Source organism: Gekko japonicus, unplaced genomic scaffold, assembly GCF_001447785.1.
Source record: "Gekko japonicus isolate JY-2015 unplaced genomic scaffold, Gekko_japonicus_V1.1 scaffold10, whole genome shotgun sequence".
NCBI lineage: Eukaryota > Metazoa > Chordata > Lepidosauria > Squamata > Gekkonidae > Gekko > Gekko japonicus.
The window spans coordinates 751,456-772,761 of record NW_015167526.1 but is presented as its reverse complement, the minus strand read 5'-3'; the positions used below and the strand labels follow the sequence as shown (position 1 = coordinate 772,761).

Below are 21,306 nucleotides of genomic sequence, written 5' to 3'. Positions count from 1 at the left end.
GCTCTTCCCATGGAAGGGGGGCGAGATTCGCCCTCACTTTGGGTTGCCAGTGGGGGGGGGCATTGGGAAACAGGATACTGAACTGTATGGACAGTTCCTCAGGGCCAGCAGGGATCTTCTGTCCTGAGGAGGCCTAACTTCTTGTTCTGGGAATTGCACATGTCGATTTTTATGCATTATGCGCACCTTCAGTTTATCTGCAAAATTCGATGACCCTGGCATCCAGCATTTGAGGGCAAGCTCCTTTGGCTGGATAAAGGGAACAGTATTTGAAGTTCCGAAAGGAGCTGCGGTGGCTCAAGTGGTTAAGACGCTGAACTGCAGGCCGTGGAAGGTCAGTAGTTTAGCAGTTCGAGACCCGAGTGTGCCGCATGACGGAGTGAGCTCCCGTCTCTAGTTCCAGCTCCTGCCAACCTAGCAGTTCGAAAGCAAGAAATTGCAAGTAGATCAATAGGTACCACTTCGGTGGGAAGGTCACAGCATTCCGTGCGCCTTGGTGTTTAGTCATGCCGCCCACATGACCGCAGAAACGTCTTCGGACAGCGCTGGCTCTTCGGCTTTGAAGCGGAGATGAGCACCACAACCCTAGAGTCGGATTCGACTGGCTTTCGAGCAAGGGAGACCTTTACCTTTACTATTTGAAGTTCCTTTACTATTTGAAATGCAGAAGTGGGAGGAAAGGAGAAGAAGGATGGAAGGGAAGGAAGAAAAACTGGTGAATAAAAACCAGGTCAGATCACTTGGGGATGCCAACCTCCAGGTGAGACCTGGGGATCCCCTGGAATGACAGCTCATCTCCAAACTGCAGAGATCAGCTTCTTGGGAGAAAATGGATGCTTTGGAGGGTGGTTATGGCATCGTACCTCACTGAGGTCCCTGTCCTCCCCAGCCTCCAGCCCCAAATCTCCAGGAGTTTCCCAACCTGGACTTGGCAACCCTTGGTGTTGTGGTTAAGAGTGTTGAACTAATATCGGAGAGACCCAGGTTCGAATGCACATTTGTATCATGGAAGCTTGCTGGGTGACCTTGGGCCAGCCTAACCTACTTCACAGGGTTGTTGTGAAGTAAAAGGGAGGAGAGGAGAATGAGGCGGGCCACCTTGGGTCCCCAAAGGGGCAAAAGGTAGGGTACCAATGAATTAAATAAACAAATAAGGCAGTAATGAAAACCAGGAAGAAAATTAGAAAGACGTGCGTAAGAATTCAAAAAGACAAAACAGCAAACATGCCTCGGAATCCAAAAAACAAAGGAAAAAAACAATCCCAAACGATAAGCACGGCATACCAAAATGGCTTTCTTCTGAGGTGTGTTTATTTTTTTCCCCCTCCAGGCTTTTGGAAACGCAAAAACTCTGTGCAACGACAACTCAAGCAGATTTGGGAAGTACATGGACATCCAGTTTGATTTCAAGGTACAGGAAGTGTGGGGGTGGGCAATGCTCCCTCTAACCTGTGGAGTCTTGTGAGCAAAAGTACTACTTTGTGAGCTCCTGGCATTGAAGTTGTGAGCGAGCAATTTGGCTGCTTCATAATGCTCTGGAGCCAGCTCACGCTAACTCAGCTTAGAGGGACCACTGGTGGTGGTGGTCTCTTGAGAATAAGAAAATGCCTCTCAGGAATCTGTGTCAAATCTTCCTTCATGTGAAGATGCCTCTCTGGCCATTTGAATACCCCCCCCCCACGCTGGCTGCCCCTTCTGCTGGCAAAAACGGGGGGGGGGGAGGAAATCGGAAGCTCCCCCCACCCACAGCAGTCCCTCACAGTGGTGAGTGAAGAAGCACTGTTTAAAGCGTGGGGCCTGAAGGTGAAGCCAATGCTGGATCAGGCCAGTGGCGCATCCAGTCCAACACTCTGTGTCACACAGTGGCCAGAAGTACCAGGTGCCATCAGGAGGTCCAGCAGTGGGACCAGGACACTAGACGCCCTCGCACTGTTGACCCCCCCAAGCACCAAGAATACAGAGCATCACTTGGCCCCAGACCGAGAGTTCCTATAAGAACATAAGAGAAGCCAATGTTGGATCAGGCCAAAGGTCCATCCAGTCCAACACTCTGTGTCACACAGTGGCCAGAAATACCAGGTGCCACCAGAAGGCCCAGTAGTGGGGCCAGGACACTAGAAGCCCTCCCGCTGTTGCCCCCCCCCCAAAGCACCAAGAATACAGAACATCACTTGGCCCCAGACCGAGAGTTCCTATAAGAACATAAGAGAAGCCAGTGTTGGATCAGGCCAATAGCCCCATCCAGTCCAACATTCTGTCACTCAATGGCCAAAAATACCAGGTTCCATCAGTGGGGCCAGAACTCCAGGAGCCCTCCCACTATTGCACTCCCCAAGCACCAAGATGACAGAGCACCCCTTGCCCCAGAGCCCCTATCTATACTTTGTGGCTATAGCCACTGATGGACCTCTGCTCCATATGCTTACCTAATTCCCTCTTGAAGCCGTCCATGCTTGTAGCCGCCACCACCTCCTGTGGCAGTGAATTCCGTGTGTTCATCACTCTTTGGGTGAAGAAGGACTTCCTTTTATCTGTTCTAACCCGACTGCTCATGCACACACACACACACCCCAAAAAAAAACCAAAAAAGAATCTTCACAGTGTGACTGAAGATAAGCTGTGGCAGCCATTTTGTGGCCGGTTTTGCCTCCTGCGGCAGCCATTTTGTGGCTGCACCCACCACCACCGTGTCTCAGAATTCCAAAGGTGCCCGCAGGCTCAAAAGGCCTGGGGACCCTTGGTTGAAGGTGCGTCCCTCTGATGTCTAATGGAGAGTCCGGTCGCACATCCATGACCCCACACATGTGGGACGTGTTGTGCATTTGAGCCCCGTGTTAAAGAAGGCCAGTCAGCCCCTGCTCTTGGTAGGCATTGCCATCGTCGCAAGGGAGCCCTCTTTCTTCATCTCCCCCCAACCCCGTTCTTCTGTTTGCTTTGTTGCCAGGGGACTCCCGTCGGAGGGCACATCCTCAGCTACCTGATTGAGAAGTCCCGTGTGGTTCACCAAAATCCCGGGGAACGGAACTTCCATGTCTTCTACCAGTTCCTGGAAGGAGGGGAAGAAGACTTGCTTCGTGGGCTTGGGCTGGAGCGTGATCCTCAGAAGTACCTTTATCTCGTACAGGTGGTTGTGTGACCCTTTGCGCACCCCTCGGTCTATATGGCTGTGTTTGGTAAGCCGTGGCCCAGACTTAAGAATGTGAGAGAAGCCCTGCTGGATCAGGCCAACGGCCCATCCGGTCCATCACTCGGTCACACAGTGGCTGAAACCACTTCATTCCTCATCATGCAGTCAGCTCCTTGATCTTCTTCCGGTATCCGTGGCGATCAGGTCAAGCAGTAATTGGGGGATGCAGGCGGATCAGGCTCTCTCTTCACAGGCTGTCAGGTGTCAGTAGCAGTGGCGGCTCCAAAGGGCGGGCGGAAGAGCTCCGTCTCACAGGGGCTGCAGAACTGCAACACGTCCTGCAGGGCCCTGATCTCCTCCGGGAGCTCATTCCACCAGAGTGGAGCCGCCACCGAGAAAGGCCTAGTTGTCGCTAACCTTGCCTCCTTGATATTCGGGAGGACCCAACCGATTCTGGGTCCCCGATCGCAGCGCTCTCTGGGGAACATATGGGGAAATGTGGTCCCTCAGGTATGCAGGTCCCTGGCCATAAAGTATTCCATGGAGTCCACCCTCTAAAGCAGCTATTTCCTCCAGTGCAACTGATCTCTGTAGCTGGAGAGAAGTTCCTGCAAAGGAGTTCCTGCTATAAAAATTCTGGGAGAACCCCAGGCCCCACCTGGAGGTTGGCAACCATAGGACTGGCCCTGGGGGGGTGAGCCCAGGGTTCCATGGGCCAGCACCCCCATTCTGCAAGCTCTGCAGCAGTGGATCAGTAAAGGATCCTTTCGCCACCCCCTCTTCCTCCTGCAGGGGAACTGTGCCAAAGTGTCTTCCATCAACGACCGGAGCGACTGGCGGATGGTCCGCAAAGCTTTCGCCGTCATTGATTTTGCAGAGAGAGATATCCAGGTATGAAGGAAAGCAAATAGTGGCCCTTTTTGCACTGACAGCTTGCTCCGGAGAATCCAAGGAGTCAAGCCTTAAGGGCATGCATTCCCCCCCTTCGGTTTATTTATTTGTGTCTTCTGTATGCAAAATCTGCAATTTTTGAACTAACTGGCTACCAACTCCTCCCTCCCTCCCTCCCTCCCTTCGTGATTATGCAAAAAGAAAGAGAAGGGAGGGGGAAATCCAGACCCCCACATGCAAGACTGACACATTTGGGAGCAGGGAATCCCCTAATCCTTTATATGTTCTGATTTCCTTCTTATGCCCTCTCTGGCTTTTTTTAAAAGTTTGCCTGAGCAAGAGGACATGTCCTCTTTTGTCTTTGGAGAAGGAGGGAAATAAAACAGAACAGGGGAGGGAGCATCAACCTGAAGAGAGAGAGGCGGAAACAGGAGAGGGCAGTGGGCAGCAAATACCCACAGAAACAATTCTACTTTAGAAAGGATTAGCCAGGGGTCGTTTCCTGCTGGAGCGCACAGGAGCGGAGCTCCAGCAGTGAAGAGCCCAGGGGGCGGGCACAGGCAACAAGCCCCACCCCCTGCTCCCAGCAGCCCTCCGTCAGAGCAAGAAACAGCCAGGTAAGCTGCAGAGCCCCCCCCCGGCCCCCCGGTCCAAAGCAGTCCAGTGGCACCTTTAAGGCCAAGTTTTATTCAGGTACAAGCTCTCCCTCCTCGGCGAGGACAGATCTGCATGTTCTCCCCCCCAATAGCTAGCAATCCAAAACAGTCCAGTGAAACCTGAGCGGTGGGTGTTACCTTCTGACACGCTTCCGGTGATGTCAGGGGGTGTGGCATATGCAAATGAGTTATGCTAATGAGTTATGCTAATGAGCTCCTGCACCTCTTTTTCTACGAAATGACCCCTGGGATTAGCAATTCGAAAGTGGATGAGAACAAAGAATCCGCAGGAAAAAGAGTTTCGGTAGCTATGGGGCCACAGTGTGCTGGAAGCGGTCTGAATGCAGACTCCTGTAAAACAAATGCAGAAATGAGGAAAAGCCCTGCCAGGGCTATTTTTGGGCAGGAACGCACAGGAACGGAGTTCCGGCTGGTTACCAAGTTGGCCACGCCCAGCAGGAACTCATTAGCATAACAGGCCACACCCAACAGCAGAAACTCATTAGGATTGGCTACATTAGGGGTGTGTGGCCTAACATGCAAAGGAGTTCCTGCTACAAAAAAAGGCCCTGGGTTTTGACCACAAACAAGGTAAACAGAATAAGAAGCAAAAGGTGGGTGTGGCTGGATGACCACACTTCTGGTAACATGGGGGTGCGGCCTAATGTGCTAATGAGCAGTGCTGGCAGGGGTGTGGCCTATATTGCTAATGAGTTTCTGGTGTTGGGTGTGGCCTATTATGCTAATGAGTTCCTGCTGGACTTTTTCTACAAAAAGAGCCCTGCCTGACACGAACTGGGTGTGAAAGTGGGAGGGGATGCAGAATGGAAGAACAGGGTGCGCTCAGAAAACCGAGGCAAGATGCAGGGTGCAGAAAGGGGCCAGTGAAGAGGCAGAGGAGAGGAGAATTATGTCAGCTTCCTAGGGGTCCCCATTGGGGGGGGGGGGAAGTGAGGTATAACTGAAGCAAAAAGAAAAGAGTTTTAGAAAGCATTGAAATGAAGTTACGGAGCTGGTCTGCCCCTGCCCGAGCTTGTCCTTGATGCTTCTTCTCTCCTTCTCCCTTGGAGGGAGTTTCAGTGATCTGGATATTTCCTCTTCCGTGCCTAGCAGGAGAACAATAAATGTTATATGACGCTTGAAGGCAGAGAAGCCTAGCGTTCCCCCCCCCCCGGGCACAATTTGAAGTCTTGTGGACTGTCTCGAACACACAGAGTCGGGGCAATACCTTCAGGCAGCCATCGTTGGCTTTACAGCTGTCGTGTCTCTTTGACAACAGAACCTCTTTGGAATCATTGGGAGTGTCCTCCACCTGGGCAACATCCAATTCGAGGAGGACAGCAACGGCCACGCCATCATCACCAACGGCACCCAGATCAAATGGATCTCCAAGGTACCCACCTGAGGGGGGGGGAGGCGGATTTTGAGCTGATTTTTTTTGGGGGGGAGTTAGTTCAGCACTCCGTGTGTTAATCGTCATGTACAGCCTCTATTGCATTCAACCGGTGGTATCCGGGCGGCTTTGCCACTCGATCTCTCACTGTATTCACTGTCCCGTCTGGCTTTTGTCCAGACAGGTGCCACAATCCCCAGCATAGCCTTTTTGGTGAGGTCTCCTTCTTCCTTCTTCCACCACTGAAAAAGTTGGTAAGATACAACCCTATGACCAATGCTCTCTCTAAGCTGTGGAGTCTTGTGAGCAAAAATTCTACTTTGTGAGCTACTGGCATTGAAGTTGTGAGCGAGCGATTTGGCTGCTGCCTAAATTAGGTTGCTCTGGAGCCCTCCTTCTGGAGCTAAGACAAAAATGTGTGAGCCGGAGGCTAAAAAACTGTGAGCTAGCTCACACTAACTCAGCTTAGGGGGAACACTGCCTGGCGTGGGGTTCTTCTATTGCAATTCCATGTTCAGTTAACGCCCTAAAGTCTCAACAACAATGGCAGCTAGACTGTCAAAAGACATTCACAGAGGATCAATGGAACTCTATTTGGTCTTCACCTAGTAACACTTCCAATATTTTTAGCATTAGATTTACCTCATTCAGCAGTTCTACATAAAATAAACCCAAAGATTTCAAATAAATGCTGGAAAAACTGCGGTGCTATAGCGGACTTTGTGCATTGCTGGTGGTCCTGCCCACAATTAAAAGGCTACTGGATGCTGATAATTCAACAAATTGCGCTAATAACAGACTCTAGATTCCATCTTTCTGGAGACATGGCGTATGTCTGTAAGTAGAAAAAGCTCAGAAACATTACTGTTGACTTTACTGATGTTGGCAAAAATAACGATTGCACAAAAATGCAAACAAAAATATGTTCCCACGTTAACATGCTGGCAAACAGGGCTATTTTTGGGCAGGAACGCACAGGAATTGAGTTCCGGCTGGCTCCTGAGTTGGCCACGCCCAGCAGGAACTCATTAGCATAATAGGCCACACCCAACAGCAGAAACTCATTAGGATTGGCTACATTAGGGGTGTGTGGCCTAACAAGCAAAGGGGTTCCTGCTACAAAAAAAAGGCCCTGGGTTTTGACAACAAACAAGGTAAACAGAATAAGAAGTGAAACGTGGGTGTGGCTGGATGACCACACTTCTGGTAACATGGGGGTGTGGCCTAATGTGCTAATGAGTGGTGCTGTCGGGGTGTGGCGTATATGCTAATGAGTTTTGCTGTTGGGTGTGACCTATTATGCTAATGAGTTCCTGCTGGGCTTTTTCTACAAAAAGAGCCCTGCTGGCAAAGGAAGATCAGAGAATGCTTTATACACGGGTGCACTTCATGTAATTCTTCAGCTGTGCAGTCAGAAAAGTACCAAAAGTCGTTTCAGGCAGTATGGTTTCCTATCATTAGTCATCTAGAAGATAGTGAGACAATCCCAAAAAACCCGTTATACAAAAAGTTGCTGTTCTTTTAACTGTTCTGTGTTTGATGCAGGCTTTAAGTGGTTGTATTATGTGCATTTGTAAAGGTTACTTATTCTCTTAAACTACCAGGGGGAAAACTGCTTAAGCGAGCTGGTAACTGTTCTTTGTGTCAAATATTGTTGTAATTGTGTGGTTTAAAAAAATGAATAATTTTTTTTTTAAAAAAAATGAGGGAACACTGCCTATGACCGTCCGTAACCCATGTGGATGTGGCCTTGTTCTCACATAAAAATGATAAAGAAATGGGAAGTGCTACTGTTAGTGGAATAGATGCGTAGGATCCAGTACATTGACGGTACACTGCCTTGGAGATCTAATAATAGAAGGAACGGTGGGATAAGAATATTGAAATTCAATGACACGACACGCCATCTTGGTTGCTAATTACTGAGTGCACTTTATTCGGCAATTGCCGATTGTTTACATGTTTTAAATGCTTTAACAGTGTTAAATGTTAAGTTTTAAATGTTTTAACTGTATATGAATCTTGGCACATTGTGCCAGGCAATGTGAGCCGCCCTGAGCCCGTTTGCGGGGAGGGCGAGTTATAAATATAATAAATAAATAAATAAATATCAATGGGAACACAACACAGAACGTATGCTGTATAATCCACAAACGCTTCCAGCCTTGAGAAGACCGCTCCTGTTGCATTGCTGCTGAAGGTATCGCTTCTCTCTCATTCTAGCTCTTGGGTGTCCACCTATCCATTCTACAAGAAGCTCTGACGAACAGGAAAATTGAGGCTCGCTTTGAGGAGGTACAATGGGCTGTGTTCTTCTCTACCCAGCTGCAGAGACAGGAAATTTCAAATTCAGATGTGTGTTTACTTGTTGTATTTTCCTCCCCCCTCCCTGAAGGTTTTGAGCCCACTGAATGTGGATTTGGCCTATTACGCTCGAGATGCCGTGGCGAAGGCAATATATGGACGGATGTTTACTTGGCTGGTTAACAAAATCAATGAGTCTCTAGCGAATAAGGTTGGTTCTTGCTGTTTCCTGGACTGGGCAGGTGCCACTTGTTCCATTCTGCGCTTCTTTTTTAGTTTGCTCTGTCAAAGGTTTTGTTCTGCTTCAATTTAAGTAGCAGGGCTCTTTTTGTAGAAAAAGCCCAGCAGGAACTCATCAGCATAACAGGCCACACCCACCAGCAGGAACTCATTAGCATAGTAGGCCACACCCCTGACAGCACAGCACATTAGCATATTAGGCCACACCCCCATGTCACCAGAAGTGTGGTCATCCAGCCATGCCCACCTTTTGCTTCTTATTCTGTTGACCTTGTTTGTTGTCAAAACCCAGGGCTTTTTTTGTAGCAGGAACCCTTTGCATGTTAGGCCACACACCCCTAATGTAGCCAATCCTAATGAGTTTCTGCTGTTGGGTGTGGCCTATTATGCTAATGAATACCTGCTGGGCGTGGCCAACTCAGGAGCCAGCCGGAACTCCGTTCCTGTACGTTCCTGCCCAAAAATAGCCCTGAATAAAGGTAAAGGTTTTGCTTGCTCAAAAGCCGGTTGAATCTGACTCTAGGGATGCGGTGCTCATCTCCGTTTCCAAGCCGAAGAGCCAGCGCTATCAGAAGACTTCTCTGTGGTCATGTGGCTGGCATGAGTAGATGCTGAGGTGCATGGAACGCTGTTACCTTCCCACCGAAGTGGTACCTGTTTATCTACTTGCAATTTCTTGCCTTCGAACTGCTAGGCTGGCAGGAGCTGGGGCCAGAGACGGGAGCTCACTCCGTCAGGCGGCACTCGGCGGTACCTGTTTATCTACTTGCAATTTCTTGCTTTCAAACTGCTAGGTTGGCCTTTTTAAAAACCTTCTTGTAATTGCAGAGCCTCTGACGATCCCGTCCGGTCTGTCTAAAAGGCAGGCAATTCTCTTTTGTTATGCTAATTGTTGCTAGGGACTGGCCTCTTGCGGTTATCAAAAAATGAAAATAGTAATGGAATCATTCTTCGTCAAAGTCTTGCAATTGCTGCTGCCTATAGCATCCTGCTCAGGATATACTGTTTTTTAACAGATTTAAAATAAAGTGGGGTTGTTGTTGTTGTTGTTTGAGTGTGGAAAGAACAGGTTGTTAATAGTTTGTGTGCGAATAAGGATGACGTCACGTGGGGGGGGGAACAACACACACCAGTTGGGTGCCTGGAACACGGGAATTCCTTGGTGTGGGATCAATTTCAAAGGGAAATGGATTAAAAGAATACACATGGGATGACCTGCAAGGTCCCTTCAAACTCTTAACATTCTATGATTCTAAGAGTGGTTGAGCAGTGGAACAGTCTGCCTCGAGAGGTGGCGGAGGCTCTTTCGCTGGACGTTTTCCAGCGGAGGCTGGACGGCCATCTTTCGGGTGTGTTGTAGGGCTATCTTTCGGCTGCGCTCCTGCAGAGTGCAGGGGGTTGGACTAGATGACCTGCAGGGTCCCTTCCAACTCCTTAACATTCTATGATTCTATGACTCACGAAAGCTCACACCCTGCCACAAATGTTGTTAGTCTTTTAAGGTGCTCATGGGCTCATTTATTTATTTATTTATTTATTTATTTATTATATCCCACCATCCCCTGGGATACAGGCTCAGGGTGGTTACAACACTGAATAGAACAGTCAATTTATAAAAATTCAATAAAAAAGATTCCTCAATGATTCCTCTAGCCTCCAAGCTCGCCCCTCGCCCAGTGCTGACTGTCTATTTGCTTGGCAGGATCCCACCCGGAAAACCGTCATCGGCCTGCTTGACATCTATGGCTTTGAAGTCTTTGAGACAAACAGGTGAGTGGAGTTGGAAACTCAATGCATAGGCAAGGCTCCCTCTAAGCTGTGGAGTCCTGTGAGCAGAAATCCTACTTGGTGAGCGACTGACAATTTGGCTGGTGTATCGATTAGTTTGCTCTGGAGCCCTCCTTCCTTGAGCGGAGACAGAAATGTGTGAGCTGGAGGCTAAAAGACGGTGAGCTAGCTCACGCTAGCTCAGCTTAGAGGGAACACTGCTCCTGTGATATTTGGAGGTCTCTAAACAAACAGGGACTGTGCTGTACCTATTCTGTCGGGAAGGTGAATGAGTACGTTTTCTGCTCTGCATCGGGCCCGTAGCCAAGATTTTTAAAGTCAGGGAGGGGCATTTAAATTTCTTAGGGGGCACCGGCTAATCAAATCAATCCAGGGGAGAAGGCCGTGGCGCCCTGGGCTGGGTGGGAAGTCAGGGGGCCTTGCCAGCAAGTCGGGGGCCTAGCCCCGAGATGCCCCCCACTGTAGCTACAGGCCCAGGTTCATAGAGAAGGGCCCAGGTTCAGTTGCTGGTTGAATGCTCCCAGCTGCCAGGAAAGACGTTTCTCTGCCGGAGGACCCCCCCCCCCGCCAGTCAGAGGCGATTATGCCGAGCTAGACAGGAGAAGGGACTGGTTCAGTCAAAGGCTGCTTCGTGTGTTCAGCTGTGTGGAGCTGTGCTTCAATGGGTGGCAGTGTCTCCTGGGGCTGGGTTGTGATTGGCTTGGATTGCATGCGATTTCCAATGCAAAGGGTTTTGTGGGGTCGGGAGGATTTGACGCTCCATCCCCAAGTTGACCTGCTGGGCTGCTGATTTGGAGACTTGGACCAGTGTTTCCAGTGACGTTCTGCTGTTGACATTTTCACAAGCTTTGAGCAGTTCTGCATCAACTATTGCAACGAGAAGCTCCAGCAGCTGCTGATAGAGATGACCTTGAAGGCGGAGCAAGAAGAGTACAAGCTGGAGGGCGTAGAGGTAAGGCCCCCCGCTGCCCCCAATCCGCTTCCCTCGCTTTGGATCCCCTGCAGAATGGTCACCTGGCTGCCCAGGTTTGAGTGATTTGGTGGGCCACGCCTTTCAGTGGAAAAGAAAATGGCTGGAGGCAGAGCTGCCCCCTTCCCCCTGGCCACTGGCAGGGGGTTGGGTTGCCAGTTCCAGGTGGGGAAACTCCTGGAGATTTGGGGATGGAGCCCGGGGAGGACAGGGACCTCGGTGGGGCACAAGGCCATAGAGTCCAGCCTCCAAAGCAGCCATTTTCTCCTGGGGAACTGACCTCTGCAGTCTGGAGATGAGCTGTAATTCGGGGGGATTCCCCAGGTCCCACCTGGAGGCTGGCATCTCCCGCTGGAGGGGTGGAAGGGCTGTAGGTCAGTGGCAGAGTGCCTGTTTTGCATGCGGGAGAGCCCAAGTTCAATCCCAGGAACCTTCCGCTAAAGGATTTCAGGCAGCAAGTGTTGGGGGAAGGCCTTTCTTGGAGGGCTGCTGTCAGAGTGGACAGCGTGGGGTTAGATGGCTCCAGGGCTATTTTTGGGCAGGAACGCACAGGAACGGAGTTCCGGCTGGCTCCCGAGTTGGCCACGCCCAGCAGGAACTCATTAGCATAATAGGCCACACCCAACAGCAGGAACTCATTAGGATTGGCTACCTTAGGGGTGTGTGGCCTAACATGCAAAGGGGTTCCTGCTCCAAAAAAAGCCCTGGGTTTGGACAACAAACAAGGTAAACAGAATAAGAAGCAAAAGGTGGGTGTGGCTGGATGACCACACTTCTGGCAACATAGGAGTGTGGCCTAATATGCGAATGAGTTGTGCTGTCATGGTGTGGCTTAATATGCTAATAAGTCTCTGCTGTTGGGTGTGGCCTATTATGCTAATGAGTTCCTGTTGGGCTTTTTCTACAAAAAAAGCCCTGGATGGCTCCATGCATGCAAAGCAAATACTTTACGATGGAAATTGTTTTTGAGAGAATAGGAAGTGGTCTGAGAGAGTACCCCCTGCCAGATGCTCTTTGGTCCTCCTGGGGCCTCGACTTAAACGGGTCCTGCAGGTTTTTTGAAACAAACTTGCCCAATCTGTTTAGCTGAGGTGAAACTGAAAAATGCATCTCCACCATGAGCAATAATCTTTCAAGCCAGGTTTGATTTATTAAAAAAAAATCATCTCCCACCTTCAGGGAATGATACTGGTCAGAAGCCTTTTCCAGCTCTTAAAACCAAATGCCTGCCTCTCCTGGCTTTGTCAGAACTTTTCTTGATGTTGTAGCCAACGCTCCCTCTAAGCTGTGAAGTCCTGTGAGCAAAAATTCTACTTTATGAGCTACTGGCATTAAAGTTGTGAGCGAGCGATCTGGCTACTGCATAAATTAGCTTGCTCTGGAGCCCTCCTTCCTGAGCCGAGCTTCGGTCTTAAACTACCCAATGGATTGAAGGTCTTAGCCGTGCCGATAAGCGAAGCCTTCTTCTGTACTCAAGTCAAAGGTATGGCTGGTTTTGCATAAAGTTCTATTTGTGCACATTTTAAAAAATCCTTGATCTTTTGCTTCTAATTCCAGTGGGAGCCAATTCCGTATTTCAACAACAAGATAATTTGTGATCTAGTGGAAGAGAAACATAAAGGGATTATTTCCATACTGGTAAGAAATATATTAGATCAGTGTAACTTGTGGACATGGTTTAGGGTTGCCAACTCTACATTGGGAAATTCCGGGAGATTTGGCGGTGGAGCCTGGGGGAACCTCAGCAAGATATAATGCTATAGAGCAGAGATGTCAAACTCATTTGTTATGAGGGCCGGATCTGACATAAATTTCTCTTTGTCAGGTCGGGCTATGTGTGCCATAAAATGTAACACGAGGTACCAGAGGTATAAACTTTATAAAGACGACTTCAGATGCTGAATGGCAATAGCAGGCTTGATTGTACTAGGTGTGATATGCAGAGGGGTATTAGGCATGGAGATATCAGCAGTGGTAACGAGACAGGGAACCAAGGTCTCGATTTGGTCCAGGAGGATTCAGTCCTGGAGGATGCAAAGAATAAATGGAAATAAGTCTAAAGAAGTGAACAGTGATTCACAAAAGCTCGTGGCCTGCCACAAACTTTGTTAGTCTTTAAGGCGCTACTGGACTCTTATTGTTACTATTGCTATTAGAAACCACAACATTCAAAAACCAGTGGGGGAACATTTTAACCTTCCAGGGCATTCAGTTGCTGACCTAAGAGTAGCAGTTCTCTTATGAAGGAATTTCAAAGGGAGATTAGAAAGAGAGACTGCTGAATTGCCACTGATAATGAAGCTCAAGACAATGCATCCTCCTGGACTGAATCGAGACCTAGGTTTCTTATTACTAATGTCTGCTATTGTCATTTGGCATCTGAAATCACTTCACTCTCCAAGATGTAAGGACAGATGGACTCACATTCTAGCTGTATCTGAAGAAGTGAGCAGTGAAAGTGCATGCCCTGCGACAAATGTTGTTAGTCATTAAGTTGCTCCTGGACTCTTGCTCCTTTTCACTAATGAAGAATGCAAGCTGTGCCGTTAGGGGAACTATACAAGCCTGTCCCGGCATGAGGAACACGTAACACTCTTAAAGTCTACAGCACTCCAGCTATCGGTTACAGAATTCTCCAGTGCTTGCATAGTACCAATGTCTGTCAGCACTCCAACAAAAGAACACTTCCTACATTTCTTTCTGGGAGGGTGCAGCAGTTGAACTGGATTCCAAAAAGCTTCTTGCACTGGGGTGGGTGGGGGTAGGGTGGCATTGTTAGCAGAATGGATCCATGTGATCGATCGTGGTATGGGGGTCATCATGGCTGCTGATCATTAGAGAGGTTTTGGAACAATCATCCCTGCTGTTCCAAGCCAAACCCCCCCCCATTTTGCTTTTGCTGCTTCCTTGTGTGAACTGGAACTTTGAAACAGAAAAGTTCACAATGACAACATATGAAAATTGGGGGGGGGGGGGCAATTCCATATATTCCCTTCTTCCGGTAATGTCTGGTGACACTGATGCAACTTTGAGAGTGACAGGAGTACTCCGTCCATGAATGTTAGCTGCACAATGTGTCTTTTGTAGGACCGGCAAAAAAGCATCCATACAACTATTAAGAAAGCTGTCCCCCTCTTTGGAAGACTTCATGCAAGGAGAAGCGGGTTTATAATTCTAGAAACTCCCGTTGGGGCTTGACTTTTAAAACACTGATGCAAAATTGTCTGGTAGTTAGCAAATCCGTATGTACTGAATGGTATTGCTTATTGAATGTAATGAATATTTATACCTGACTAGGATGAAATAATGATACACTATGCACTTTACTAAATGATGACCATAAATAGAACACATTAGTTTGTTAAAAGGTTTTTGCAGCGTATATTTATTTGTTACTAGACTCTCCTAACACTGCAGCTCGGGTTGCTTCAGACACTTAAGAAGCGGCAGGGGAGACAGGGCAGCACCAGATACCCGGACTGGCAGTGGTGGCCAGTCCCCTGTGGGTCCTAATTTGGCCCTCCTTAGAGCTGTGGGGTGGGACGATGGGTAATGCTTAAGCCTATTCCAGGGCAGAAGCTGATATTGGGTGCCATGTTGGACGAACTCGCACAAGAATGTGTTCCGCGTTAGACCTCCTTGACAGTCTGATTGTGAAAAGTCGCTTGGGGAAGATAGCCGAGAATGCCTATCATAGTGCAGTGAATAAATCTCCCAAGAAGTATATTGCAAAGAAAGATAGACTGAAATTTATTCCAGTAGATCCGTTTCACATTCAGGCTGCAGTCGAAAGGAGAGAGAGAAGCCTAATCTAAGGGGTACTTTCCCTGTAACAACTGGCCAGCTACACCGGCATCGTGTGTGAGACCTGCAGAAACATGTGTCTCCATGGAGGACCAAGTAGAGCAGGGGTGTGAAACATGTGGCTTGAGGGCCGGATCAGGCCCCCGGAGGGTTTCTATCAGGCCCGCAGTGGAACTGGCTGTCTTCTGCTTCTTCTTCCAGTTCTGCTGCTGTCACGTCATCGGAGGTTCGTAGCTTACAGATACACACCTGAACAGCAGAGTTAAGATTGCAACAGCACAGACATTCTGATGCAATAAATTCAGAGCAAGAGGGGTCAGTTATCAGACACTGTTCAATAAACAAAATATTGCAAGAGTGCTGATGTTTTAAGCACGTTTTTATTTTAAGTTAAAAAAAAACCCACCTTTGTGTTTTGTGTCCTTTCTCAAGTTTATATCTCCGCTACCTGGTGTTACATGTTATGACACACACGGCCCTGGCCCAACAAGGTCTTATTTATGTCAGATCCGGCCCTCATAACAAATGAGTTCGACACCCCTGAAGTAGAGGGAAGGAAAGGTCAAAGTGAAAGAGAGGAGGGGTCAGAGAGGGCAGCTCCCAGGTGAACACGCAGAGAGGCATCTTATTCAAGGAGGTAACACCTGGACACACTTAGCGTGCTGCAGCGCCCCCCCCCCCAATGTCCAGACATGCCCAGTCGCTCCCTCCAACACCAACAAGGCTTCTTCCATGAGCCGACTGTTAGGCCGTTCCGGTTCAGGGGAATAACTCAAGAACGAACCCTTGAGCTGTGTGTGCCGAAACCCTCATCGCCTGCTGACAGAGGACTGGCACCGCATGATTAATACATGGGCAGCCTGAGGCCGGAGTATCATGACCCGGAGCCACGTCAGGCTTTGCAGAGCAACAGTGTGCCGTTTCAAGCAGACAAACACAGTACCTGTCGCGATGGTGGAACTTCTGTTTCGTGTGTGTCTAAAGAGGACAGTTCAGCCAACATATTGTACTGGGTTGACTTCTCTGGGCATTAAAAGGAGATTAGTACTAGATTAAAGCTTGAATTGTGTTATCTGCATACATTTGCTAATCTGCGGCCCCGGTCACACAGGCCGGATATCGCGGGGGAAAGGCGTGGCTAATTACCCCGGCGCAGTTTGATGTGCGATTACGCGATCAGACGTGCTGGCGGCACACCACGGGTCCTTCCCTCTGCGCCGGCGGGTAAACGAGGGACCGGAGGGGAATGCCGTGTGCCAGCATGATCACACCACGGGCGTCTGGAGGCAGCCCGTGGCAAACGTTTACTAGTACCTTGGAGGTACTAGTTTTTTAAGGCGCATTGTCGGCGGTAAGCCACAGGTGCGCTCCACTTTCCAGATGTTGGGGTGTGATCGCGCCCGGATAATCCGCCCACCATCCGTGCCTCTCCCGCGGCAACTTTGCCGTTTGACTGGGGCCTGCAGTAGGTTTTGCTTGCTTTACATAATTTATTCTGCCTATGCAGGTCATGTGTGTGTTTGTGTGGTGAGGTGGACATAGACCAGTGAAACCCAGCCCCTCCCCCAGCACAGGGAAATCCTGTACAACCTCCTCGTGGTCTCTGAAAATTCTAGTAAACATGAGAAATAAGAGCGGGGCCTTTTCCATTGTAGTCCCCCCTCCCACCCCATGTTTCTTGTCCTTAAGTAATTGGTAAAAATGTTCTCTTGGACATCTGGCACGACAAGGTCAATGCTTTAACTTTGCTGCTCATATTCTTTTTATGGGGTCTGTAATTTTTTGAAACAGCTGGCTTGAAAGTGTTTTTGTAGTTGTGGACCAAATTGCACCAGGTTTTTTTTGTAGGCAAAGGTCTCTTCTTTGATTTCTGATTGTCATTTCCTGAGATCATTAGCAGCCTTGAGAGCATTATTGTGCCACCTGGTGAGATACATGTTTCAAAACATCCACATACTTCTAAACCCTCTTTGAAAGTCTTGGAACATTATTTTCTTTTAAAAAACCACACCAAATGATTCTGCACTCATAGGTAAAGGTAAGGTAAAGGTTTCCCTTGCTCGAAAGCCAGTCGGATCCGACTCTAGAGTTGCGGTGCTCATCTCTGTTTCAAAGCCGAAGAGCCAGCGCTGTCCAAAGACGTTTCCGTGGTCATGTGGCCGGCATGACTAAACGCCAAGGTGCACGGAACGCTGTTACCTTCCCACCGAAGCAGTACCTATTGATCTACTTGCAGTTTCTTGCTTTCGAACTGCTAGGTTGGCAGGAGCTGGGGCCAGAGACGGGAGCTCACTCCGTCACGCGGCACACTCGGGTCTCGAATTGCTGAGCTACAGACCTTGCAGCCTGCAGTTCAGCGTCTTAACCACTTGAGCCACCGCAGCTCCATTCTGCACCTATAGAGCCTGTTTTTTCCTGACCTGGCCTAATCTTGTCAGATCTCAGATGTTAACCAGGGTTGACCAGTTAGTATTTTGATGGGAGACCACCAAGTAAGTCTAGGGTTGTTCTGCAGAGGCAGGAAAGGGCAAACTCCCCTCTTTGTCTGCCTTGACCTGGTGGACTCAGGCTAGCCCGATCTCATCTCAATCTCAGAAGCTAAGCAGGGTCGGGCCTAGTTAGTACTTGGATGGGAGACCAACAAAAGAAGTCCAGGGTTGCCACGCAGAGGCAGGCAGTGGCAAGCCACCTCTGTTCATCTCTTGCCTTCGAAACCATACGGGCTTGCCGTAAGTCCGCTGTGACCATGACACTTTCCACCAGCACGGCAGCATGCTTGCCAAATGCCCAGAGATGCATAGCTAGTCATTGACAGTCACATCGAGAGACCGTTTCAGAAAGAAGATGGATCTCTTTCTTTCATGGCTTACGAGATCGTGAGTGTGGCTGAGCCACGTGTGTCCGTGGCTCTGTGTCGTGCCTCTGAACCACATCCTTATAAAAATGCTGGGTGTTGGATGCCCCTCCTCCTCCATCTCTCACCCCTGGGGAAAAGCTTCGGCGGGATGACCAATTAATTGCCATGTCTTTTCCCTCCTTTTAAGGATGAAGAATGCTTGCGGCCTGGTGAAGCCACCGATCTGAGCTTCCTGGAAAAGTTAGAGGAGAAAGTGGGACACCATGCCCATTTCCTGACGTATGCACCTCTGCTCGGTAACCTCCCTTAAAGGAGACCTTTCCCAGGCCTTCTTGAGCCCCGAGAGCCCTCCCCCCCAACACATACTTGACCCACTTATATTTTGACTTCATCTCAGATGCAAAGCTACTCCAGTCATGGCATCCAGACAAAAAGGCTCAGCTGTCTGCTTTTCTCTGCCTTCTTCTCTCTAGCCGAAAGCTTGCAAAGCAGAAGAACCGAAAATCCATTGGCTGGGTTGATTTCCGCCTCCTTCACTATGCAGGAGAGGTGACCTACTGTGCAGTAGGTGAGAGGAAGGACCTTCTTCAAAGTCCTTGGGGAAGACTCCAAATACACAACCTCAGCAAGAACATAAGAACAAAATCCTTGCAGATGGATTCGAGTTCAGTAGTAGTACCAGAAAGACCAACAAGATTTTTGGGGTATAAGCTTTTGAGAGTCAAAACAGAGCTTTGAGTTTCAAAAGCTCATACGCCAAAAATCTTTTTGGTTAGGGATGGTCACAAACCAGGAGAATGCGGTTTGGTTCGTGATTCGTGGCTGAACCATGAACCGAACTGCTCATTCACAAACCGAACCAGTTCATGCAGCTCGTGGCCATGTGAACCCTGTTGAAAGGGTCCTTTAAATGAGGTTTGCAGAAAGCCCAAAATACAGTCGTGTCGCTGTTTCAGCTGTCTTCTGCCCAAGACTTCCCAAGAGAGCTGCATGGTGGGAGCGCTTCTCCGCCATGCAGCAGTTTTTTTGGGCTGCCTTCTGCAGTCCTTTTAAAGTTTAAAGTGACTGCACAAGACAGCCCGAAACAGCTGAGTGGCAGGGAGCCTCCCAACCACTCAGCTGTTTTGCGGCTTTCGCAGGAGATTTGTCATGAACTTTGCTTTGTGGTTCCGTTTGTGCCCATCCCTATTATTGGTCTCTCAGATGCTACCAGACTTGAATTTAGCTGTTCTGTGTCAGACCAACATGGCGACCCTCTGAAAAACTCCTGTTAACTCGACTAGCAGAGTTTGCAATCTGGCAGGACTCTTGTGCTAAATTTCCACTGCTTATTTTAAGGATTGTTGCTGCCTCTGGAACAGGGTATTGGGTTTAGAATCACTCATTCCTGAATTCTGGAATCCGCAATTTGCTTTGCTTTTTTTCACCAATAGGTTTGTTCGAAGATGAATCCCAAGGAGGTGAATGGAAAACACAGCCTTCCCCCCAGTTTACCAGCTCAGGTTGATGAGCAATTTCTCTCCAGTCTGAACAGCTAGATTTGAGTCCAGTATAGGGTTGCCAGCCTCCAGGTGGGGCCTGGGGATCTCCCTCCCTTACAACCGATCTCCAGTTGACCTGCTCCCCTGAAGAAAATGCCTGCTTTGAAGGGTGGACTCTCTGGCATTGGACCATGCTGAGGCCCCTCCCCAAACCCCACCCTCTCCCGGTTCTACCCCCAAAGTCTCCAGACCTGGCAGCCCTAGTCCAGTAAGACTTTACAGACCAGCAAGATGTTTGGGGTACCTGACGAAGGGAGCTTCGACTATCGAAAGCTCATTCCCTCGAAATCTTGCCGGTCTCTTAAGGTGCTGCTGGACTCGAATCGAACTGTTCGGTTGCAGAGCAATAGCCGTGTTAGAATGTGTTGTAGCAAAGCCGGACAAAAATCTCGTGGCACCATAAAGACGTAACAACGGCCCAGTCTGCATCCAGCCTTTGCTCCGCTGTTTTACCAAACCCACGTTGGAACAGAAGTTTCCCTCTCCGTTGCCTGCCACTTTCACTTTGATTGATTGTCGGATTTTATGGCAGTGTCTGGCAATGTTTCCTCTAAGCTGAGTCAGTGTGAGCCAGCTCACAGTTTTTTAGCCTCCAGCTCACACATTTTTGTCTTAGCTCGGGAAGGAGATGGCTCCAGAGCCAACTAATTGATGCAGCAGCCAAATTGCTCGCTCACAACTTTAATGCTGGTAGCTCACCAAGTAGACGTTTTGCTCACAAGACTCCACAGCTTAGAGGGAGCACTGGTGTCCGGACTGCATGCCGCTATCACTTCCTTTGATCTCTCGGTTTTATGGTAGCCGTCTGCATAGATTTATGGCCGTTTTATGGCCATTTGGGGGTGACTGCAGTCAGTATGGCGTTGGCCCCGGGGTATTTGAATGTGGTTTTGAACTGCATCTTTTTCTGTTCCAGTGTGGGTTTGGTAAAACAACGGAGCGAATGCTAGATGCAGACTGGGCCAATGTTGCTTTCAAGATGAGGTTTTGTGGGTCATCATGGCCCACTTTGTTAGACAGATATGTGACAGAAAATTGTACAGAGGAATTTTTATGGGACAGATTGGAGGGGAAGAGTCCAGACTTGGTGTGAATTATGCCAGAAGCTTTTAAGGGGTTAATGAGTCCTCTCTTGACATCCGTGTGTTGATCGGTTCTTCTGCAAAGACCCAGTTAAGACAGGGAGCTGGGGAAGTGGGCACAATCCACGCACTGATTACCCTGGATATCAGCTGTCTGCTCAGGGCTTAGAGCTGTAAGCTCCATGTTCATGGCTTCATAAGTCGCTTTGCTGTCTGTTTAAAAGAGTTCCCCTTTTTCTACCTTTTTCAGTGTTTTCTTTTGACTTCTATTCCCCTCAGGATTTCTGGAGAAAAATAACGATCTTCTCTACCGAAACCTTAAAGAGGTAAAAACACCCTCAGCTACAGACCACTCCCCTGGATATGATATTATTTTATTTAATATCCCCACGGGTCATTTCATAGAAAAAGAGGTGCAGGAGCTCATTAGCATAACTCATTAGCATAACTTATTTGCATATGCCACACCCCATGACATCACCGGAAGTGTGTCAGAAGGCAACACCCACCACTCAGGCTCCACTGGACTGTTTTGGATTGCTAGCTATGGGGGACGGACGGACATGCAGATCTGCCCTCGCAGAGGAGGGAGAGCTTGTAACTGAATAAAACTTGGTCTTAAAGGTACCGCTGGACTGTTTTGGACCGGGGCC

The 21,306-nt window shown here is 48.9% G+C and overlaps 1 protein-coding gene across 1 annotated transcript in view; it reads left to right on the top strand.

The window, feature by feature from the left end:
• Positions 1–21,306, top strand: part of MYO1H (myosin IH) — a 60,004-nt gene that overhangs the window by 4,923 nt on the left and 33,775 nt on the right. Inside the window, exons 4-15 of the mRNA XM_015413209.1 lie at positions 1,331–1,411; positions 2,945–3,124; positions 3,920–4,018; positions 5,954–6,067; positions 8,291–8,362; positions 8,463–8,582; positions 10,314–10,381; positions 11,246–11,351; positions 12,927–13,007; positions 18,218–18,309; positions 18,504–18,598; positions 20,933–20,979. Of these exons, the coding sequence (XP_015268695.1) occupies positions 1,331–1,411; positions 2,945–3,124; positions 3,920–4,018; positions 5,954–6,067; positions 8,291–8,362; positions 8,463–8,582; positions 10,314–10,381; positions 11,246–11,351; positions 12,927–13,007; positions 18,218–18,309; positions 18,504–18,598; positions 20,933–20,979 (1,155 nt within the window). The remainder of the gene's footprint in view (positions 1–1,330; positions 1,412–2,944; positions 3,125–3,919; positions 4,019–5,953; positions 6,068–8,290; positions 8,363–8,462; positions 8,583–10,313; positions 10,382–11,245; positions 11,352–12,926; positions 13,008–18,217; positions 18,310–18,503; positions 18,599–20,932; positions 20,980–21,306) is intronic.